Source organism: Macaca mulatta, chromosome 7, assembly GCF_049350105.2.
Source record: "Macaca mulatta isolate MMU2019108-1 chromosome 7, T2T-MMU8v2.0, whole genome shotgun sequence".
NCBI lineage: Eukaryota > Metazoa > Chordata > Mammalia > Primates > Cercopithecidae > Macaca > Macaca mulatta.
Window position 1 is genome coordinate 178582008 of NC_133412.1, and position 14655 is coordinate 178596662.

The window sequence follows — 14655 nt, forward strand, 5'->3', positions numbered from 1 at the left end:
AACACCGCTACCGTCCCCACCTTAAAACAACCCTCCCCTCAGGCCCCCAAGACAGGCACAGGTCCTGAGACCTGCCAGCTAAGCCTCACTTTAAGTAAGACAATGGGAGACCAGGGGCCAGGAGCACCGCAGCTGCTGGTGCTGGTATGCAAAGTCTGTGATGCCGGTCCCTGCGCTTCGGCACAGGCTCGATGTTTTCCACAATAAAGGATGAACAGGTCCTCCAGACCCCAGCTCTCCCGCCTCGTGGGCCAAGGCCTGGGAGGACACTGAGCTGGCCCACTCCCCAAGGGGCCTCCCGGCCGCCCCAGCCTCTCCAGGCCCACATCATCAAGAGCCCTGACGACCTTGCTTGGGCCTCAACCCGACTGTCCCCCTGCCACCCCCTCAGAGAACACCACTGCCTTGAGTCGCTGGGGTCCCCACAGCTGCTGCTCCCCACCTGGCACCCCTGCCGCCATCCCTGCCCTGTAAACAGCCCCTCCACTCTGCTGGCAGCCAGGATGCCCTGGCCCTGCTCTCTCACCACCTCCAACCCATTGGCCAACCCCATGTCTCCACTTCTGAGAGCAGCCAGAGTCTCCCTCATGCCCTCAGACTGCCCCTGGTCCAGGTCACCCTGACACGCCCAGATTCATGGCGCAGCTCCTCCTCGGTCTCCGTCCTGGCCCCACAGCCCACCCTCCATAAGGCAGCCAGAGCTTGCCAGACAGAGCCCGTGTCTTCTCAGTGGTGTGCCAGCCCCCGTGATCTGAGCCCGGCCCCGGCGGCCCCTCCTGCACAGCAAGCGCGCTCCTGCCTGAGCCTTCACATGAGCAGCTCCCTCAGCCTGCGGGTACTTCTGCATCCACCCACGGAAGTCATCCCCCCATTACCCCTGCGGGGCCCTGCAGAGCCCCTGCCGAGGTCAGCCAGCTAGCAGGTGGGCCTCAGGGAGAGGGCCCCCAAGGCTCCATGCTCCAGTACAGACAGGTAGAGGGGGCCACAAAGCCAGAGAGACACTCAACGGTGTCCCCTCCACTAAGTCACTGACATGGGCCCCAAAAGAGCACACCCAATAGGAGAACAACATAGGCAAAGCTAGGACTGGGGAAGAGAGCGCATGCACAGCTCTGCAAATCCCAAACGTGGCAGAGCTTCCTGGCAGCCAGAGCAAAAAGGGAAACAGCACACACGATCCTCAGAGTAAAGAAAGGCTTTGTCCCAAGCAGGCAGAGAACATGGGCCCTGCCACAGGTGCCCTGAAGCTGAGAGGCGCTGCCACCTGGCCCAGGGCTCACTCACCATTCGGGGTGGTATCGTTGTCCCAGTCCCAGGCCTCCACGATGAGGGTGAAGGAGCGCTGCAGATATGGAGAGGCAGGTCAGGTGCCTGAGGCCACACCTGCCTGCTTTATTCAGGGTGGGACAGGGCCCAGGGCTCCAACCTACCCCCGGGTCTGCCAGGCTCTGGCCTTTCCTCCCCAGCCAGGGACCCCCTCCTAGAGTCCTCACAGGACCCACCACCCTCCTCATCCTCAGGCCACATCCTCTGCAGACCCCAAAATAACCCAGCTCAAGGGAGGGAGACTGCCCCTCCAGGACATGTGGGCTCAGGGGCCTGGGCTCCCTACCGCTGGGGTGCCAGAGGCCCAGCCTGCCCTGAGCTGGCTCAAGTCAGCATGGAGCACAGGAAGAGCGACCAGGGGGAGAGGTGGGCAAGGGGCAGCCTGGCTGGAGTGGCCACAGACTAGGGCCCCACAGGTAGCCGGGACCTGAGCATTTCCGGTGGGACACCCCTTGGCGCCTCACTGGGGGTGACCACGCGAGAGAACGTGGGGCCCCATCGCCACGCCGGCAGCCTCTACCAGGTGCACGGGGTGGCCAAGTACAGGGCACCAGCCAGAGTCCCTAACAGGCCCGAGCTCAGGTCCTGCAGGTACATAGCACACAGGCAAAGCCACGCCTGCCTCCGCCCCCACCCCCGCCTCCGCCCCCACGCCCGCCTCCGCCCCCACCCCCGCCTCCGCCCCCACGCCCGCCTCCGCCCCCACGCCCGCCTCCGCCCCCACACAGGACACGTGGCAGGAGAAGCCCCGTGGTACAGTTGGGGAAACTGAGGCCAAGAGGTCCTGGGACTGCCCAGCACAGCCTCAGACCATGGCCACTACTCCCCCTCTGCTCCCGGGCCACCTGGCCCTTGTACCCCAGCCATGGTGACAGGCGATGCTGTCAGCCAAGCAGAGAGGCCACAGGGCTGGCCCCCTGCTCCACCTAGTGCAGTCCACGGAGACTGTCACTCACAGGCATGCGCAGACAGGTGCGACCCCCAGGACATGCCCTGTACTGCCCAGCACTGGGTACCCACATGCCACAGCCTCTCAGCCCTCACTGCCCAGGAATCCCACAGCTCCACCCCTGGTGTGCCCGTGGCCCCTGAGCCCAGCCCTGGCTCCATCTGGGTAGGGCCCACAGGAGGGGGCTGGGGCTGAGCCACCTCCAGGCCTGCTGGCTTCCCACCCCAGGGGATGCTGCACTGGGCAGTGTCCGGGCAGGCCAGGCTTGTCCATCCCTCAGCGCCCCTTATCCACCCAGCCCCAAAGCCTGGCTATGCTGGGGAAAGCCATACTTCCCCAGCAAGGCCCAACCCCATGCCTGCCAGCCCCTCCCTGGTCACCACCCCACCCCTGCCCCGGTGCCTCGGCCCCATCCAGCTAAGGACAGGCCTGGCCTCCCAAGATGTCTCAGAAGAGTGCACTCCGCGTCCAGCCCTCCCCTAACCAACCTGCTGCCGGCCACACCCGGCCCAGCCTCCAGGACCCCCACCTAGTCCCCCGCCCCACACCTCCGACTGTCCCTCAAATATGGACACCTAGGGCCCAACACAGCAGCCAACCTGGGCCTCACTCACAGCTGTGCAACCCTGGCCTCCCTTCCGGAGCCCCTGCCTGCAGAACACCCAGGGATGGCCCGAGGAGCCTCACCCAGCTGGGAGCACAGGATGGAAGTGGGGGGCCATCCCCAACACGCTCCTAGAACCCTCCCTAGCCACGTCAAGCTGTCACCAGGCCCTCAATCCCACCTCTTAAGTCTCCCTTAAACCTGTTTTCCCACATCCGCCATGGTGCCGTCAGGCCACGGGGCCCAGTCCCCGCCCATCTCCGAGGCTATCAGGGTCTGCAAACCTCTGCCTACAGGCACCAGACGATCCCCAGAGCTCTGTCCACATGCCTCCCAAGGCTCCATCCACACCCCCACACAGAGCTCCACCTCACCCCCGCTGAGCTCAGTCCACACCCCCCAGAGCTCAGTCCACACCCCCAATAACTCAATCCACATCCCCCAACAGGCTCCATCCATACTCCCCAACAGGGCTCCGTCCACACCCCCAATAACTCAATCCACACCCCCCAACAGGCTCCGTCCATACCTCCCCAGAGCTCCGTCCACACCCCACAAAGACCTCCGTCCACACTACCCCCAGGGCTCTGTATACTCCCGAAGAGTTCCATCCACACGCCGCCAAGAGCTCCATCCATATTCCCCGCAAGGCTCCATCCATACCCCCACCGGACTCTGTCCACCCCACCCCCAGCGCTCTGTCTACAACCCCCACCAGGGCTCTGTCTACACCCCGCAAGAGCTTTGTCCACAAATCGCCCCCATCAGCTCCAGCCACACCCCACGAAGAGCTCCATCCACACCCTCCAGGGCTCCATCCACACCCCCAACCCCCAGAGCTCTGTCCACACCCTCCCAGCTCACAGCACCCTTGGGGCTCCTGAGGCTCCCGCCCATCCCCACCCACCCATCCCAGCCTATCCGCCCATCTGCCAGGAGCACCATCCTTGCAGCTGCACCTGGCCAAGCCCTTCCCCACCCCTGGTGACAGCTGGAGCAACCAGTCGCTTCCCAGGCATCGGGCATTTGGTTCCTTCTTTCCTTCATTCATTCACATTAAGTGTGCAGCAGGCATGCCTCTGCCACCAAGGATGACAACCTATGGCCAGCGGGGCTCGGGGAAAGCAGCAGGGGGCAGGGGCTGTTATTCTTTTTTTTTTTTTTTTTTTTTTGAGACAGAGTCTCACTCTGTCGGCCAGGCTGGAGTGCCGTGGCCGGATCTCAGCTCACTGCAAGCTCCGCCTCCCGGGTTTATGCCATTCTCCTGCCTCGGCCTCCCGAGTAGCTGGTACTACAGGCGTCCACCACCTCGCCCAGCTAGTTTTTTGTATTTTTAGTAGAGATGGGGTTTCACCGTATTAGCCAGGATGGTCTCGATCTCCTGACCTCGTGATCCGCCCGTCTCGGCCTCCCAAAGTGCTGGGATTACAGACTTGAGCCACCGCACCCGGCCAGGCTGTTGTTCTAATAAGGCCAAGCCAATGGATCACGGTGGCTCACGCCTATAATCCTTTAAGAGGCCAAGGCAGGCAGATCACCTGAGGTCAGGAGTTCGAGACTAGTCTGGTCAACATAGTGAATCCCCATCTCTACTAAAAATACAAAAATTAGCCAGCCATGGTAGCAGGAGTCTGTAATCCCAGCTACTCGGGAGGCTGAGGCAGGAGAATCACTTGAACTCAGGAGGCAGAGGTTGCAGCGAGCCGAGATCGCACCATTGCACTCCAGGGCAACCAGGGTGAAACTCCGTCTCAAAAAAAAAAAAAAAAAAAAAAAAAGACAGGCCAGGCTTTGAAGGGGTGGTGTTGGGATTGAGGCTGCAGGGCATGAGGAAGCGAAGGAGCTGCATTGCAGAGCCCACAAGGAAGCCCAGGGGCTGAGAACGCAGAGCCCACGGGGACAGTGGGGTCATACCATAGATCCAGACCCCAGCACGGACTTCCTTCCTGAGGCTAAGCGAAGTGGATGACTGTCGGGGGTCTGAGTGAGGACTTTGGGGGTCTGAGTGAGGACTGTTGGGGGTCTGAGTGAGGACTTTGGGGGTCTGAGTGAGGACTGTCGGGGGTTTGAGGTCTGTCGGGGGTCTGAGGAATGTTGGGGGTCTGAGTGAGGTCTGTTGTTGGGGGCCTGAGTGAGGACTATTGGGGGTCTGAGAAAGGACTGTTGTTGGGGTCTGAGTGTGGACTGTCGGGGGTCTGAATGAGGTCTGTTGTTGGGGGTCTGAGTGAGGTCTGTTTGGGGTCTGAGTAAGGACTGTCGGGGGTCTAGAGTGAGGTCTGTTGTTGGGGGTCTGAGTGAGGTCTGTTGTTGGGGGTCTGAGTGATGACTGTTGGATGTCTGAGTGAGGACTGTTGGGAGTCTGAGTGGGGTCTGTTGAGGGTCTGAGTAAGGACTGTTGTTGGGGGTCTGAGTGAGGTCTGTTGGGGGTCTGAGGACTGTTGGGGGTCTGAGTGAGGTCTGTTGTTGGGGGACTGAGGACTGCTGGGGGTCTGAGTGAGGACTGTTGTTGGGGGACTGAGGACTGCTGGGGATCTGAGTGAGGACTGTTGTTGGGGGTCTGAGTGAGGACTATTGGGGGTCTGAGTGAGGTCTGTCATTGGGGGTCTGAGTGAGGACTGTTGTTGGGGGACTGAGGACTGCTGGGGGTCTGAGTGAGGACTGTTGTTGGGGGTCTGAGTGAGGACTATTGGGGGTCTGAGTGAGGTCTGTCATTGGGGGTCTGAGTGAGGACTGTTGTTGGGAGTCTGAGTGAGGTCTGTTGGGGGTCTGAGTAAGGACTGTTGTTGGGGGTCTGAGTGAGGACTGTTGGGAGTCTGAGTGAGGACTGTTGTTGGGGGTCTGAGTGAGGACTGTTGGGGGTCTGAGTGAGGTCTGTTGGGGGTCTGAGTGAGAACTGTTGTTGGGGGTCTGAGTGAGGTCTGTTGGGGGTCTGGGACTGTTGGGGGTCTGAGTGAGGACTGCTGAGGGTCTGAGTGAGGTCTGTTGGGGGTCTGAGTGAGGACTGCTGGGGGTCTGAGTGAGGTTTGTTGTTGGGGGTCTGAGTGAGGACTGCTGGGGGTCTGAGTGAGGACTGTTGGGGGTCTGAGTGAGGTCTACTGGGGGTCCGAGTGAGGACTGCTGGGGGTCTGAGTGAGGTCTATTGGGGGTCTGAGTGAGGACTGCTGGGGGTCTGAGTGAGGACTGTTGTTGGGGATCTGAGTGAGGACTGTTGGGGGTCTAAGTGAGGTCTGTTGGGGGTCTGAGTGAGGACTGTTGTTGGGGTTCTGAGTGAGGACTGTCGGGGGTCTGAGGTCTGTCGGGGGTCTGAGTAAGGAATGTTGGGGGTCTGAGTGAGGTCTGTTGTTGGGGTCTGGGTGAGGACTGGGACCCACCAGGCTTTAACAGTCACTCTAGCCGCTGGACAGGAACCAGCAGGGCCAGGAAGCAGCAATAGTGAGGTGAGAGGATGGGGCCAGCATGGGTCTGAGAGCAGCTCCGGCCACGGGGCAGGCAGAGGAAAGCCAGGCCTCCAGGTCTCCCGGTACAGCCACACCTGAGCTTCAGGGCCAGCAGGGAGCTCCTCTCAACTCCCAGGAAACCTCACGCCAGCCACTCAGGTAAGATTACTGCCACCTTTGCCTGAGCCCAAGGCTCCGGTTACCTGCTCCCGCAGGGACGTGCGCCTGCCCGCCCGCCGAGAGGGCCTCGCCGCCCGCCAGCTGGGGTCCCTACACCTGGATGGCAGGAAGTCATCCAGAGTGAACCTGAGCCGGCTGACAGGGCGGTACCTGCCTCACCCCACCTGCCAGCCCTCCCAGCTCCTCTTCTTCCCCAGGGGCCAGCCTCCAGGACTCATTTGCCTTCTCTGTGAATAGCAACCTCTCACCCCCGTCCTTCCAGGACTCAGTTGCCTCCTCTGGGAATAGCAACCTCTCACCCCTGTCCTTCCTGCCTGGCAGGCCATGGTCTGGGACAGGGTTTTGTCAACACCAAACCCCTAGAACACAGGAGGGACAATAGGGCCTGGGTTGGGTTGGGGGTGAGGGGCATGTTGCCCTTCTAGGAATGGGGCTGGGACTTGTGGGGATGTGGGCCTGGTGCTGGCAGGGGCAATAGGGGCTGGGTGGACTGGGGATCTGGGGACAGGTCAGAGACCCATCACCTGCCCAGGTTCCCCAGCAAGCAGGGAGAGGAACCAAGGCCCTCCCTCGAGGCCAGCCTAGCGGAGCTATGCCCCTGTCCAGCCTCTGGAGGCCAAGAGGGAAGGGCCTCATCCCTGCAGGCCCACCTAAGCCTCTCCCTGCAAGCCTGGCCTGACCCACCCCCACCGCACAAGCAGACCCCCAGCCCAACTTCATCTCCCACCATCTGATTGCCTCCTCCCCAGCCCAAACCCTCAAGGCTAAGTCTAAACCCCTCCTCCTGTCCCCAGGCAGGGGCAACAGCAGTGACACAAGTCAGAGGACAGGCAGACAAGGCAATAGATGTTCCACCCCAGGCCAGGGCACCTCAAAGCCCAGAGTATCCCACAGCCCAGGGCACTGCATGGCCCAGCATACTCCAAGACCCAGGGTACTCCAGGTCCAGGGTACCCCAAGACCCAGGACACCCAGGTCCAGGGCATCCCAAAGCCCAGGGTACCCCAGAGCCCCAAAGCACTGCATGGCCCAATATACCCCAAGACCCAGAGTACCCCAGGTCCAGGGTACCCCAAAGTCCAGGGTATCCTAGGTCCAGGGCCCCCAAAGCCCAGGGTACCCCAGAGCCCAAAGCACTGCATGGCCCAGCACACCCCAAGGTCCAGGGCACCTTAAAGCCCAGGACGCCTCAGGCCCAGAGCACCCAAAGCACAGAGTACCCCACAGCCCAGGGCACCCTAGATCCAGTACACCCCACAGCCTTGTGTACCCCATGGCCCAGCACACCCCCAGTCCAGGGCACCCCAAAACGCAGGGCACTCCAGGTCCAGGGCACCCCCAGCCCAGGGCACTGCATGGCCCAGCACACCTCATGGCCCAGGGTACTCCAAAGCCCAGGCACCCTAAGTCCAGTGTACCCCCGCCCAGTGTACCCCCAATCTACAGCATCCCAAAACTCAGGCCACCCAGGTCTAGGGCACCCCAAAGCCCAGGGCACTCCAGGTCCAGGGCCCTGCACGGTCTGGGCCAACACAGCCTCCTAGATCTGCTCCTCCCCAACGCCCCGACTTGGTTTCTTCCCCTCGGCCTCACATCAGTCTCCCGCCCCCCACAGAGCACCGGGCTTGGTGCAGGCGCCAGGAGCTCCAAGCACAGATACATTTCCTGAAACCTGAGCTTCTGAGAGGCCCAGGCCTCTGCCACCATTGTCACCCGAGGGAGGGAAGAGGGGGTGGGGGCAAACACCATCCCCAGGGCTCTGGGCCCCAGGGCCGCAGCAGGAGGAGCAGACCAAAGCCCACCTCACGCAGGAACCCAGACACCCATGCTCCACACCACAGACCAGCCAGGGCCTTGCCTGGGTGCACCTCCCCATCCCCAGCACACCCCCTCTAGGTCCCAGGCCCCCCACTGTGAAGATAGTGGCAGCCGGGGCCTGCTAGCACCTGCCACAAAGCGCAGGGTACAACTGATGCCAGCCACACCCCGCTCAGGCCTGGGATGTGGGGATAGGAACCCCGCTTAGGCCTGAGGTCTGGGGACAGGGACTCGGCTCAGGCCTGGGGTCTGGGGACAGGGACTCCGCTCAGGCCTGGGATGTGGGGATAGGAACCCTGCTCAGGCCTGAGGTCTGGGGACAGGGACTCTGCTCAGGCCTGTGGTCTCAGGACAGTGACCCCGCTCAGGCCTGGGGTCTGGGGACAGGGACCCCATTCAGTCCTGGGGCTGGGGACAGGGACCTCACTCAGGCCTCTAGCCTGAGGATAGGGACCCCACTCAGGCCTAGGGTCTAGAGACAGGGACCCTGCTCAGGCCTGGAGTGTGGGGACAGGCACCCCGCTCAGGCCTGGGGTCTGGGGATAGGGACCCTGGCTGGGACCTGGGGTCTGGGGACAGGGACCCTGCTCAGGCCTAGGTCTGGGGACAGGGACCCTGGCTGGAGCCTGCGATTGCAGATTCTTGTCTTCCCATCCCCACCCCACCACCAGCAGCTCAGACCGGAGCCGGGCTCCATAAGCGCCCCTTCATTGGCCTAGCTTGCTTCTCTCATAAAGACACCACGGAGCAGCCCAGGAGGGCCCCTGAGAGCCACAGTCCCCTCCCACCCAGGCCTGCTGCCTGCTCCCCGACCCGCACCCCCCACCCCACCCCCGCCTTCCTATCATGCTGCAGCTTTGACCCTTCAGTCCACCCTCAGGGACCAGGGACAAACCCCCAGCCCACTCTCCAAACCTTCCTAGCCAAGGGCAGTCCTCCCTGGCTCCTACGGTCCCCATGTTGCCTGGGCACTGAAAGCCCCACCCTGCCCCCATACCAAAGCTTTGAACAAGACCCCCAGTGTACAAGGCGGACATGCTCTGAGTTCCCCCCAGGGCTCTGGGCCCCAGGGCCACGGCAGGGGGAGCAGACTGATGCCCACCCAACACAGGAACCCAGACACCCATGGCCCACACCAGACCGGCCAGCTCTCCTGGTCCCTACTGGGAAGGTGTGGAAAGGAGGTGTCTCCGTGTGCAGACAGGATCCCCTGAAGGTGGGGGGGAGGCCAGGGCCCTGTCAGCCCCAGCCCCAAGCTCAGAAGAAACAGGAAGCAGCGTGGGGCTGAACCTCACGCCTGCCTCGAGCAGCTTAGGTGGCCCCAGGCACAGACCTCAGCCTGGCCCACCTTGAGCCCCAGTCGGGCTGGACACAGGGGGCAGGCTCTGTAAGAGCCTTCCTCCCTAGGGCGAAGAGAGGAGAGGAGAGGGAAGGCTGGGAAGGGGAGCAGTTGTACTGGACAGTTCTGGGAGCCAGGCTGGGGGCACAAGCAGAGCCTGAGCTGGGAGCCCAGCAGCCCTATCTGACTTCATGAGACCCGCAATGAAAAAGCACCACCGCGCCCGTTTCACAGGAGAGAAAAGCTCAGCCCTAGCACCTTCTGATGGCCCAGGACCTCAGGCCCCCTGAGCTGACAGATACAGGGTCAGCCACAGGCCCACCTCCTATATCTGCAGGGCCCTCACCCATCCCGTTCTCCTCACAAGCCCAGATCTGTCACGGGGACCATGCTCCACCCACGCCACCCCGCACAGCTGCCCTGGAGCCCAGCACGCACATGCCGGGATAGAACAGGAGAGACCCTCGCTGGCAGGCAGGCTCCTGGGCTCCTGGCTCCACAGATGGGCCAGCCAGGCAGGCACGGCTTCCAGCTGCACCTCTGAGGGCGGGGCCCTGGCTGCCCAGGTCACAGCCAACTGCCACCACCCTGCTCCTCCCTCAGCCAGCAGGTGCCCCCTGGGCCTGCCACCTACCAGGCCCCAGAGCAAAGCTCCCCGTTGCCCCCACCACGACACTACTCCTCTCCAAACCTCCATCACCACCTGCCACGCCTACAGAGCACCCGGGGTGCGTGCACACACGAAACCGGGAGAATGTGGCCTTACCCTGCGCCAGCTACAAGTCAGGCACCAGGACCAACCCAGGCTGATACCGGCCTCCTGGGGACGTCTGGGGGTGGAGCCAGGAGAGGAGGGGCAGCCAGGCAGCCTGCTGGCACGTGGTCCACCACCTCTCCACATCTAAGACCCCGGGCCCACCCACCAAGGGAAGCTGAGCCTGAGACCAGCACAGATTCATGAGTTGTAGACAGCACACAAACCCCGGCCAAGAAGCCAGGCCAGGGGGCAGAGGGCCATCCAGCCAGGCCTGGGTCACCAGCAGAGACCACAAGGTGGGAGAATCACTCAGGGGGTAGGGGGCAGAGGGAGTGAATGCAGAGCCCAGACTCCCCAACTCCTCTTCCACAAGGCCCTCTCATACCCTTTACTCCACAGAGCCCAAGAGTCCTGCGGGCCTGGGCAGGATGCCACCCTAGCCTCCAGGCTGAAACCCCTCAAGCCCCAAGGAGCCTGAACTTCCTGTCACAGCCAAGTACACCTCAGATCACCGCACAGAGCAGGACCTCAGCAAGTCAGGGCAGTGTGGCCACGGGCTGCTGCCGCCCGAGTGCAAATACCAGGGTGCTGGCATCACAGCACAGCTCTCGCCTGGCAGCCAGGCCACATGGCAGGAGAACAGGGCTGCCCCCAAACATGCAGCTATGCCTCTGCCCCAGCCCCCAACCCAGAGACAGGCCGCCTGCCCCCTCCTGGGGCATTCGAGGAACCGGCTGGAAGCAAGAGGCAGGGAGGTGAGCTGGCCCCGAAACCCAGTGCCCGGACTCCAAGGAAGGCAAGGGCCTGCCCAGTCCCATCCCACACCTGACCGGCTGGCCAGCGGGGCGAAGAGCCAGGGCGGACACGCGATAGCCCGCCACATTCCTCCAAGACCTCCCTGCCCCCACACCCACTGCTGCCAACTCGAGCAGAAAACACATCCTCAGGTAGCGATGTGGGGCCACGCTGGCTCAGGCCCAGGTGCAGATGACAGGCTGCGGGCCCTGCTCAGACCTGCCTGCCGCGCCGCCGTGGGGGCGAGGGGCTGGGCTTCTCACAACTGCCTGGGCCCTCCCATGCCTGCCCCTGCCTTTTCCATCAGGGGGACACTTTCCCCACTCTGCGGCCCCTCGGGTCAAGGGATACCCAGCGGGGTGCTCAGGGGTTGAGGACATGGCCAAAGGGGACTGTGGCCAGCTCAGGAAGGGGTGAGGATAGGGGCAGCAGGCAAGGCCGCCAGCCAGGGCTTCAAAGGTACAGCACAGGACTGGGAGCCAGACACGGCAGGCCCAACTGGCATGACCTCGGCAGGGCTTGCCCTCAACTCACAATCTCTTTGGGGCCCAGGATACCAGGTGGGCACACTCCTGTGTCTCCTGCTGGCTGGAGCCACTTCCTGGCTCCCAGATCCATCTACTCCCTGATCACAAGTCTGCATGGTTTTCTCATTCCAGCACCCACCCAGTTCCAGTCCCCAGCACAGTGACCAAGCAGGGAAGGACCTCTGGGCAACAGGGCAAGGCCCTGCTCCAGGGAATGAGGTAAGGCGCCCAAGGCCTGGGCCTGCCCACCTACCACTACCCGCCCACCAGCCCACTGGGATGAGTACCTGTTTCCCAGTGACACTGGACCCCTACCACCCTTCCTCCCAGCATGCCCAGGCCAGGGTCCCTGCCTGACTGGCTACCTGCCAGGAGAGACCAGAGAGCCCCAACTCAGTTTCTGCTCCTCCAAAGAGTAACAAAACCAAAAAAATTCACAAACAGGGCAGTGCCACAGAAGATCACAACACCAGGATCCCACTATCTCTGCTTCTGAAGGATCTTGGGCCGGCATCGGGGGCTTTCGCCTACATAGGCGTTAGGCGTTAGGCTCTCCCGGGCCTAGGTCCCACGGCGCCCGCCCGTGCCCCCCAGGCATCCAGGAAACTGCAGGGCAGGCGCAGGCTGGCCACGGGCCCGGGGCAGCTCCGTCAGGGCCTGCCCTAGACCAGCCCCAGCACGCGCTGCGCACATGCCTCCGCGGCCTGCCCGGGACCTGGGCGCCTCGCCTTGCCTCCCCACCCAGACAGACACGCGCAGGGCGACGCAGGCACACGCCGCAGACCGCCGCGCACGCGGGACGCCGCCGCCCCGCCCCCGCCGCGACCCCGCTCCCGGTGGCCCCGTGGCCCCGGCGCGCCCACGTGGCCAGGCGCGGACCGAGCCCCCAGAGCACGCGCCCCCTGCCGGCCCCGCCCCGCCTCGCCTAGGCGCGCGCGGCTCGCACGCAGACCCAGCCGCAGGTGCTGGGAGGCCGCGGAGCGCGAGGGGCCGGGGCGCGGAGGGAGAGGGAAGGGCTGGAGAACGGAGGTGGAGCACACGTACCGGCCAGGCGAACTGGAAGGGGATGATGACCAGGCCCGGGTCCTGGTCGCCACCAGCCCGGGCCCGCGCCCGCGCTCGGTCCCCCGCAGCGCCCGCCGGCGGCAGGTAGAAGGAGTTGCCGCCCAGCACGGGCGTGGCGCCGTGGCCGTAGCTGCAAGGCCCCGTGGGCGTCACCTTGGCCTGGTACTCCTTAAGGCACACGCGCACGTACGTGTCGCACTCGTCGTGGCCGCAGCCCCCCGCGCGCGTTGTCCGGCCGTCGCCGTCACAGCAGGCGCCGCTCAGCAGCTCCCCGTTCACGTTCCGCAGCGCGCTCAGCTGCAGCTCGAAATAGCCCATGGGCCGCGCCGCCTAAAAATAAGGCAGCGGGAGAGCGGAGGGAGGCGCGGGCCGGGGTCGGCGGGCCGGGTGCCACGGGTGGGGGAACAGGCCCCGCCGCCCCGCCCCCACCCAGCCGCGCCCGCTCGGAGCCCCCGCGGCCGCGCGCAGCCTCGAGGGCTTCCGAACCGCGGCGGCCCCAGGCAGTGCCCGCCCGGCCCCGAGGGGTGGCCCGGTGTGCCCCGTCCGCGACCCCCGCCGCCCCCGCCGCCCCGCTCACCTGCACCCAAAGAGCCAGCAGCAGCACCAGCCGCCGGGGCAGGCGCCCCCGGCCCTGGGCCCGCATTGCCACCGCGACCCGCCCGCCCGGCCCCGCCGCCGCCGCCCGCGCCCGGCTCCCAGCCGCCGCGCCGGCCTCCTAGCGCCCGCCCGCCCTCCGAGCGCCCGCAGAGGCAGCGGCAGCGGCAGAGGCGGCGGCGGCGCGGGCGGGGTCGAGCGCAGCGCCGCGGCGCGCGGGTCTGGGCGGCGGGCGTGCAGGGGCGGCGGCAGCTCTGGCTTGCTGGCGGCCGCGCTCCGGCTGCCCGGTCCGGCTCCCACCCGGCGGCGACGGAGGCGACGGTGAAGGCAGCGGGTCCCGGCCTCGGCTCTGCGCGCCCGCGCTCCCGGCACCGCAGCCAACAAGTTCGGAACGAGACTGACAGCTCGCTCGCCCATTCGTCACCCGCGCACCTGCATATGCATGAGGGGGCGGGGCCGCGCCGCGGGGTGGGGCCGGGGGGGTCCGGGGGCGCCCCAGGCTTTAAAGGCGGCGGAGGGCGTCGCCTGCCAGCGCCCCGGCCTGCCGCGCGCCTCCCAGGGCGCCCGGGCGGCGGGGGCACGGGGCCTTGGGGTCAGTGCGGGCCGCTGGGGCCTCGCTCACGCCTCCGCGTGAGTCGGCGAGGCGGGCGCCGGCGCCGCAAAGCGGCCTCCCTTCCTCCGCCTGGGCTCCCGCCAGGTGTCAGAAACCGGGGGTCGGGCGCCCCGAGGTTGCCGTGTGGTCCCCTCCCATCAGTGCGCCACCGCCGCGCTCCTCGCAGTCCCAGAGGAGATGCCGCCTCCTGCTGTGATCAGGGCTCGGCCCCCACGCGGGGTGGCGCGGCCCTGGGGCCAGAGCCGTGCCCAGCCCCTACTGCGCGCCCCCCACCTCCTCCGGGAATCTCCCCGGCTCCGCTCCGCTCCTGCCGCCTCCACGCCGGCTGCAGGGGGCGCTGCGCCCCTCCGACACCCCTGCCTTCCCCTCTGCGAGGCGCGCCGGTCATGCAGCCAGTCAACAAATGCTCCAGGGTGCAGACTGCTCAGCTCGGCGCTGGCTTCGGGTCGCCAAGCCATGCCCTCAGGAAGTGCTCAGGCCACATTCCCCGTTTCCCGCCTCTCGCCCCCCAAGCTCAGCCTGAAGGCTACCCCAAGAGAGGCCTCCCCCTGCTGCCCTAGTCACCAGGCTTCCACATCCTATCCTCTGCAGTCACTTCCTTGCCCTCTCCCTGGGTGACCTCGAGGCTCCGCCACAGGGTCAATACCAAGG

The 14655-nt window shown here is 65.0% G+C and overlaps 1 protein-coding gene across 3 annotated transcripts in view; it reads right to left on the bottom strand.

Moving 5' to 3' along the window:
* JAG2 (jagged canonical Notch ligand 2) overlaps window positions 1-13742 on the bottom strand; it is a 28656-nt gene extending 14914 nt beyond the window's left edge. For 2 of the 3 annotated variants that reach the window (XM_028851944.2, XM_028851943.2), the window contains exons 1-3: window positions 13375-13742; window positions 12777-13127; window positions 1285-1342 (exon numbers count right to left, since the gene is read on the bottom strand). In XM_028851944.2, the coding sequence (XP_028707777.2) occupies window positions 1285-1342; window positions 12777-13127; window positions 13375-13440 (475 nt within the window). In that variant the 5' untranslated portion in view covers window positions 13441-13742. The remainder of the gene's footprint in view (window positions 1-1284; window positions 1343-12776; window positions 13128-13374) is intronic. The other variant, XM_077942048.1, reaches the window with a different exon arrangement.
* Between the last annotated feature and the right edge of the window lie 913 nt (window positions 13743-14655).